The 9035-nt window shown below is 43.8% G+C and overlaps 1 protein-coding gene across 5 annotated transcripts in view; it reads left to right on the top strand.

The window, feature by feature from the left end:
* The window catches only part of LOC111868278 (caskin-2), a 433019-nt gene that overhangs the window by 265380 nt on the left and 158604 nt on the right, over nucleotides 1–9035 (top strand). The window contains exon 1 of one of the 5 annotated variants that reach the window (XM_023858784.2): nucleotides 6176–6905. The exons of the other annotated variants lie outside the window; for them this stretch is intronic. Within the exon in view, the coding sequence (XP_023714552.1) occupies nucleotides 6854–6905 (52 nt within the window). The 5' untranslated portion in view covers nucleotides 6176–6853. Of the gene's footprint in view, nucleotides 1–6175; nucleotides 6906–9035 lie in introns of those variants that run through there. 5 annotated transcript variants of the gene reach the window in all.

Here is a 9035-nt window from a genome sequence, read left to right as displayed (position 1 = left end):
TTTTTCAACATTTTCATGTGTTCGGGCCGTGGAAGGACGACCAGAACGAGGTTTGTCATCAATTGACATTTCACCATTTTTGAAACGGGAAAACCACTCAAACACTTGAGTTTTCCCCACAGCATCGTCCTTGTACCCGTTTTTAACATTTAAAGAGTTTTTGTTCCACGTTTCTCGAGCAAAAAGCAGAATTTCACCGCCGCACGCTGTTCACGAAAATCAGCCATTGCAAAAACGACGATCACACAAAACAGTTGTCACTATAAACTCTGCCGAAACTAGTCCTTACTTTCTGAAGCAACGGTAGTCGGCTTATCGACTCAGGAATGTTAGCTCTATGCGCTCATAGCGGCAAACGCGGTACTACAAAAGCTCTGCCCACAAAAAAAATTAGTTCGGTTTCTTTTGGGTACCCCACCGTAAATAGGTCACAAATGGATATGAAGCATAAAACATGTGATATTCGAATTTGAAAAAAGAAATATGCACCGAAACTCGCGACTTAGAAGTCTTTGACTGTTGCCTCAGCCACTCCCGCAACTCCAAGCTCCTCTTCATCAGCGGAACATTGCTTGACCCACATGTGAACCGCTTTACGCGACAAACACTTCCCACAGTGAACAGGAAACATTTCTTTGTACATATTCTTTGCATTGAGTCCTTTTGCCCACAGAAAAGCACAATAGAATGCTGAACTTCCGTAGTATACTCCTCAAACACTGTCTCCAGTTTGACTATTGAAACAAGCCTCTGAACACGCGCATGCGCGTCTGCTACCTAGTGATACATATAGAAAACATTACGTCCATTACAACTGTTTTACTTCCATTTGTGATTTGTTTACTGACTCACCCTCGTATTTTTGACAGCGGTACTTAATTGAGGTGAATGGTCAGCTTCACGCTCTGGTCTCTTTATCCCCAGTACCCATTGGTTAGGAGGCTGGTTGGGCCTCGGAGCCAGTCCGCACAGTGTGGGGAAGAAAAACATATCTTGCTCCTACCGGAAGTGTGGCTATCCAGTCCGTAGCTGTACCGACTCCCTGTTTGAATTACTGGCGCTTTGCCCTCTCAATGCAGTAAGAGGTTCAGTGGCCGTATTGTAGTGATGTTTCGGGTGCCGCATGTTTCGGGGCACGTTCGCTCACTCGTATCCCGATAAGAACACGTTCTAATCTGCTTGTGCAAATAAAGGTTGGTCCTTATCTCTTGAGCGGAAGGAGTGAGAACCAGGTTAGCTTTCTGATATTGATTGGAATTTATGATAATAATGCTTCAGTCGCTTTGCCATCTGTGAGCCTGTTTGTCTAGAAAACGTGGAAGCCTCGACGTCTCACAAATCTGTTGGCTTCCGTGGTCTGTTACAGGGATCGCTCTACCCTTTATTGAGATAGTTAGCTGTCACTAGTATTATTATATATTTATTTAAACTGCAAATGGGTTTCTGCCCGGTGGCAGTGGTACTGCAATGAGACACAAGACACAAAGAACACACATCACACAAAATAACACACCACACTCAAACAAAACACAGCACACAAAACTATACAAACAACAAAGAACACAGTAGCACCCAGTAAATACAATTAAAATACACTTGCAACTATAACAAATACAATTTGACACATGGTCGTGTTTTCGTCTGATACTGATGTTAACGTGGACTTATAGCACTGTAAATTGTGCTGAAATGTTACTTGAAAGCCATAAAAATACTATAACAGCACAGTTAAATGTAGGGTTGAAGACAATTTGAATTATAAGGTTTGAATAAATTAAATTTCAGTCATTAAGTTGAAGGTAAGTTGAAAAAGGTAAAGTTGTCCTTGTGTTTGAAAGCGTATAGGGGAGTGGATGTATAGCTCCACGTTTACTTGACCTGTGCACTAGCTGGAGGTGAGTGGTCACCTTCATGCCCCGGCCACTTTATCCCTAGGGAAAGAGACCCCGGTACCCATTGGATAAGAGGTTGGGTGGACCACATGGACGACGTGAAGAAGAAAAAATTCTTACTCCCACAGGTACTCGAACTCTGGCCTCTCGGTCGTCCAGCCCAACTGAGGTATTTCGCCTCCCGCCATTAAATTGAAACTCTGTTAAATTAAATTGATTTTAAAAAGGCCTTAAATTGAGTGACTTGAAGAGGCGCACGTAGGTCTATGTTAGTTTATCAGTTGGTTACAAAAGTACTCACTTTTTATGGGCCCCGGGATATCAATGGCGTGTTCATAAAAGCCATTATTGGGCCCCGTAATGAGTTCATTGACTCCGATCCACATACTCATTGTTTAAGATCAATTTTAATGTCATAATCGTGTCCCCCCCCCCAGATCCGTCCGTTTTCTCAATTAAAAAATGTTGGATACATTTTGACCTCATGTGTACGATATGTTCTTCCATCTCATCCCCTGTGACGTGATCACCTTAATATTAACAATTGAGCTTTCTGGGATATATAACACCATGTAATTCGTTGAAAATCAACAGACGTTTCGGAGGATAATATCACTTCAAGCTTGAAGAGTAAGCTAAGTAAGAAACCAGCAAAAGCAGGCAACAATATTTTATATGTTCGATTCTTTGCGTTTTTTTATCAGTAAAGAACAGTGGGTGTCCTCATGACGTCATGGTTTCAGTCCATGGTGAAGGACCCACTTACCATGGCCTAAACCAGTAGGTGTACTAGTTCAGCCCATCCATCGCTCTGTACGCCTATGTTTTATGCTGTGTAATAAATGTTCAAATTTGTAAGCACCCCACAGTTTGTTTCACTATTGAGTGCTGTCCCATGTTAGGTATGCCCTTGTCACCACGGCATGGCGCGTCCTAAGGTTGCGGGTGGAGGAGACGGCCCCCAGATACAGAGGGTAGCTGCGAATATATTGAATAAGCAATCGCGTACAACGGGTGGTCCTCCAGCTTGGGGGTTGGGCGTTTGGCTAACAGGTCCTCACCGTAAAAAAAATCTTGTTACGAAAGATCACAAAAAGCCTCGGACCTGGACGGGTTCTTTGGATAAACGACCTACGGGAAAGAAAATGGACGTGAGATTTGGGAAGTAGAATGTTAAAAATGGACCTTAGGCCCCTCATACACACACAGTTTGGCCTTCCGATCGACCTTACAGGCAAAACTGTGACAGTTTACCCCCTCCCTTCCTTCCCCATACACCAGCAGGCTTCATGCCACAATCACGGTCTTCCAGCCTATAATGCTGAGTCACACACGTCATGTGCTACGGTCCTGCAGGTAGAACTGACGGACTGACGGGTTTCCCACAGGCCAACAGTCCAAACGATTGGCCGGCCGGCCGCACCACACACATCAGTTTTGCCTTTCAGTCTTCAACTGTGCAGGCCGAACTGGAGGCCAAACTGTGTGTGTATGGGGGCCCTTAGAGAGATAGGATGGGGTGGTACGGACTGGATCGATCTGGCTCAGGATAGGGACCAGTGGAGGGCTCTTGTGAACACGGTAATGAACCTTCGGGTTCCATAAAATGCTGGGAAGTTCTTGAGTAGCTGCAGAATTGGCGGCTTCTTAACGTAGGATCCAGCTCCATGAATGTATTGAGGGCTGTCTCCCTAGTTCTCTTTTCTTACGAATGAATGTACTGACGTTTAAGAAGAACCATCACTGGGTGAGAGCCATGACCAGTTTAAGAGGATGGATAATTTATGATAGGGATCTTTTCTCCCATTATAATCTAGAGCCATTTTTTTTATCTTCAACGATTTTTCTCCTCAGGTCAATCGCTTCGCAATTGTTCTCTTGCCTCTGAGGTCACATAAATTGTTATTACTATAAGATGCAATAATGGTTGTGCTACAGGAAAGGATTGTCCCAAGAAATGGCGGAGCTGCGTCATGATGAATTATGTAGGCTGAACCTACCCAGCTTCGTGACACGACACTCAAAAATAGCCACGAAATGATGCATTGCTCCGCCATCTAGAACTGTTAATACTAACTCGCTATAGCCACTGGCTACGGGCTTGATGACCGAGGGGTCGGAGTTCGAGTCACGGCAGGTATAAGATTTTTCTCCTCTTCACAGGGGCTCTTTCCCCAGGGGATAAAGCGGCCAATGTGTGAAGCTGACCACCTTCAGCTAGTACCGAGGCCAAGAATACATGGCTCTGTACATCCACTCCCCCATACGTCTTCACGGCGTAGTGCTGAACTAGTTAAGCACAGAGCCAACTTTGGTTCTAAAAAGGTAAAAGCTATCTCTGTAACAGGCCGTGAAGGCCCATAGGTTTGTGAGACTTCGAGGCTCCCACATTTTCTCTAGACACTCGGCTCACAGATGGCGGTAAGTTTGTCAGCCTTACACGCCGACCGCGCTTTACTCCCCAGGAAGATACCTGGTACTCATTTCTGTTAGAGGCTTAGTCGACCCTAGGGCTATAGTGCGGCTGGAAGGATTAGGTCAATTGATAAATCCAATTACCTCATCAATAATAGAACCTGCGACCTTCCGGCTTGTAGGACAATGCCTCAACCAACTATGCTGTCTTCTCATATGCGGTGCTATGGTCGATGTTGAGGTTAGAAGCCTCAAGATGGACGTGAGGCTTGCTGTCTAGAGTCACCGCTGTAGGAAGCTGAAACCTTGCCTCAGACACGGTTTATCGGGACTCTCCTCCCGGCAAATTAGTTGCGGACGGAATAGGGTGGGCGTGGGGGTACGGCGAAGTCTTCCTCTGATACTGTCACTTGTCAATTACGAACGTGATTGAGCTAACGACCCGGAATTTGAATAGAGGGACCCCTTTAGACGGACATTTTGACCACTATCTCTAAACCACGTGCCTCTCCAAATGTTTGTCTGATACATCACATTGTATATCCTCTCTAAGTATTGGGTTTTGTAACATTCCAATTAAAATCCATGCTGTACGGAAGTGATGTTATCTTTTAATTTGGAACACACTCTCGTTAGTAGAGCTCTCAGATCTACACGTATGAATTTTAGTATCTAATAACCTGAATAACGTCGTTGTATTCAACACGTAAACACACTTCAGGCGTTCTGTGTTTGCCCTTACATATTGCAGCTTCCATTATTGTTATTCAAAGTATCCCAGATATTTTCCAGATAACAATGCGGCTCTCAGGATATTATATTTATGAAAGATTCCGGCATCCATACTGGGTTTATAACGTTCTCCAATCAAAATATATCTTTTGGGATGTGACGCTGTGTAGATTGGTGTGTAAGTAACGTTTTAGAGGAACTACATTCCTCTTAAATGTCGGCTAAGGCATTACCAGGGTCGCGCCATAGCTCAAGCGGTTAGTCGCTGGCTTCCCACCGCGGAGGCTCCGGTTCGATCCCGGATCTGTTCAAGTGGGATTTGTGGTGGACAAAGTGGCGCTGGGGCAGGTTTTTCTTCTAGTACTTCGGTTTCCCCTGCCAATCTTCATTCCACAAAATTCTCCATCATCATAATCACCCGGGGCAGGTACAGTAGGCCAATCAGTGGCCGCCGTGCTGGGTGGACCCAGTAGTTGGACTCCACCCCCNCCCCCCCCCCCCCCCCCCAGTAAGCGAATTAAAAAAAAAGACATTACCAGAATGCAGGGCGTCACACCCCATAAGACAGCAAACTTCAATAAGGCCTATATCTTATTTTATTTATTCATTCATTTATCAATAGTTCTACAGCCCTTGTTGATCTTGGCCGCCTTTTTCAGTTTCTTGTGATCTTACACAGTCAGTAGAACTCCTTGGATGGGGGATCAGCCCTTCGCAAGGCCACTACCTATACACAGAACAACACAGGCACAGAATAAATGCACACAGATATCCATATCTCGAGTGGGATTCGAACCCACTAATCCAGTGTCCGAGCGAGTTAGGACAGTTCATGCCTCAGACCTCGCGGCTACTATGATCCACACATTTTATAGTATTCTGAAACTCACATTGGCTTATGGCTACAAACACTGTCTCGACTTCGGAAAAGTGTTCACTAAAACACTTATAACGTTGTACTCTTGTTGAACTTTAGACTTCTAGATAGTATTTCATCTGTTCGAATTATACGTACGGTGAGGTTATAATAACCTGCCTTGAAGAACTCAGGGGAAGAGGGGGGAGAGAAGCTCTGTGCTACGTAGTGTAGCTTAAGTCACATCCAAGTTTAAACCGTAGTAGCATCTGCAAGCTGATCTCGGAAAGTCACTGCAGGACTTGATGTGGGTCGCAGCCAATCCTTGACTCTCTTACTTAACGTCTCGCCATTTTTCCATACGTCTGCCTCCACTTCTACCGCGTAGTAATGTTACGCCGATACCATTCGTGAGGTCATTATGAAGGTCAAGGGTGTTAATATGTATGTAAGGTTGGTAAAAAGAAATCTTGACAGACGTTAAAAACACTATAAAGAAGTTGTGTGGTTCTGTGCAGTCATGGGAAGTCAAAGTGTTGCAGGTTGGATTATTTTGACTTGATGTGTGCTTGGCCGGAAGTGTGTATCATTAGTGTTGATGGCGGTAGTGTGGTGGGTTCTTTCCACGGCCGTGTACACTTATATAAGTGCATGGAACTTGGCTGTTACTGCTTCACGCTGTAAATTATCATAAATGTGATGTCGTAATGAATGTTGGTGATTACGTAAAACATTTACCAAGAATTTAAAAGCTGTTCTGAATTAAATCTTCGGTTTGTAGAATCTGCTTCGCTGTGTTTCAAGTGAAACCATGGATACGATTAATCAGTTGTGTAGTTCGTCGAATGTGTGTAATTGTTACGACTCCGTTTACTACAGATGTGATTGTTTAACAAATTAACTATTTATAAAGAAACTGAACCGAATTGCCTTGAATCTCGCCATACCTGAATCCAAGATGTGTTTGTGGACGTGGCTCACTGCTTTATTTCCCACCAGAAAAAAACAAGGTAATAAATATGATCTTTCTATGGTGTTGCATCCTGTTTGTGGTGGTTACAAATAAAAAGGGTGGGTAGGGGGGATACAGCCACACAGACAAAGGTTTTTAAAACATTTGTATAACGGTAACCCCCTTTATTTTTAGCCTACCTTTCTTATTTTGAAAATATAAAAAAGAGGATTATGAGGTCACCTTCCTGCATGTTTTTATATCCCACAAATTTTTGTTACGAGACTTGTGAGATTACCTTGCTGTGTGTCACCCTAATTTTTATTAGGAAGTTTATGATATCACCTTGTTGTGTCTACCACATAATTTTTTGTACATTTCGTTTTCAGCGCCACCCGTTTCGTATCTAGGAGGCTTATAGATAGTCTTGCTGTCTCCATGTCTGTGTAAGTTTGTGTTTCTCTGTTACCCCCCCCCTTTTTTTTTCATGCAGTCCGTTTCGTATCGAATGACAGTAGGCGATTAGTTTTTCTCAGAACGTCTTCTTAATTTCTGAATACTGTTGCTCGTGTTTGTTGTTCTCATATTCATACATAGTTCTGATTTACGCTGTCTTATATTAATAACCATGTGACNACTGAATTCTTATATATTATTCTTATACACTGCCGGTCACGGTAGCCGAGCGGTCTAAGGCATGAACCGTCTTCGCTCGCTCGGAAGCCGGGATCGTGGGTTCGGATCTGTTTCCTGTGAGGTACGGACTGAATTCTTATATATTATTCTTATACACTGCCGGTCACGGTAGCCGAGCGGTCTAAGGCATGAACTGTCTTCGCTCGCTCGGAAGCCGGGATCGTGGGTTCGAATCCCACTCAGGGCATGGATGTTTAGTGTGTTTGTGTTCAGGTAGAGGCCTTGCGACCAGCTGATCACCCGCCCAAGGAGTCCTACCGAATGTATTAAGAGCTGGTAAACCGAAGTGAAACGAAGAGTTTCCTGGAGGTAGGCCAAGACCAAATATTGGGGTTGTAGCGCCAAGAGAGAGAGAGAAGGTTTAATTCGCTTATATGAGATTTATAGATTAGTTGGTAAATCTATTTTGCTTGTTTTCAAATCATTTATTGATGCTTTCTCATCCAAATATATTCTCTAACATTGCTAGATTCTTTTTTTTTAATTGGCATAGTGGGGTGGGGGTGGAGTCCAGCTGGGTCCACTCGGCACGTCGGCCACTGATTGGCCTATTGTACCTGCCCCGGGTGATTAGGATGATGGAAAATTTGGTGGAATTAAGATTTGCAAGGGAAACGGAAGTACTCGGAGAAAACCTGCCCCAGCGCCACTTTGTCCACCACAAATCCCACTTGACCATACCCGGGCTCGAACCCGGGCCGCCGCTTTGTTAGATTGTTCCCCGTGCCCAGGGCTTCTTGTGCGAGGGAGTCTCGATAGCTCAGTCGGCGTACGAGTAGGACGACCGACGAATTTGGTTTCGATTTACGATAGGGGCAAGGAATTCTCTTTCGGGCAGCGTCTAAACCAGCTGTGGAGCTCACCCAGCCTCCTATTCATTCGGTGTAGGGGCTCTTTGCCTAGCAACAGAGGCGTGAAGCTGACCACTTGCCTTCATCTAGTGCCGAGGCTAAGAATACTTGGAGTATACCTCCAGTTTCACATGTCTTAATGACGATGTGATTAGTTAAGCACAGGGCAACTTGTTACCTTTCCGATTGATGTATTTAAGCAGATGACAATTGTAATTACCAGGGCCCGGATTTTGATGACATGTCATCTTCTTTTCCTTGTATCCTATGCGATGCTCTTAAATATATAAATCTCGGATATGAGCTGCTGGTTACAGAAACGTAAATTTCATAGGTAATTTTTTGGTAAATTTTTGGACTTTTGTGGGCATTTCTTGTCATTTTTGGCCATTTAAGGGATTTTTTCCTCATGTGATGTCTGAAATGTGATTACCATGGAAGCGAAGTATTCTTTTTTTTCTCCTTTAGGTCATTTTTTAATAATTTTCAGGGCATCAAAATCCGGCCCTACATATTACATTTTGAGTCATATTTTAGGTCATTTTTCTGGATTTTTGGTAATTTTTTAAAATATTTTCAGGTCATCAAAATCCGATCCCTTGCATATCCCATTTTAGTCATTTTATGGATTTTTTCGGTCA

This window comes from Cryptotermes secundus, unplaced genomic scaffold (assembly GCF_002891405.2).
Source record: "Cryptotermes secundus unplaced genomic scaffold, Csec_1.0 scaffold1003, whole genome shotgun sequence".
NCBI lineage: Eukaryota > Metazoa > Arthropoda > Insecta > Blattodea > Kalotermitidae > Cryptotermes > Cryptotermes secundus.
The sequence above is the reverse complement of the archived record's forward strand: the minus strand, read 5'-3'. Positions and strand labels throughout refer to the sequence as shown.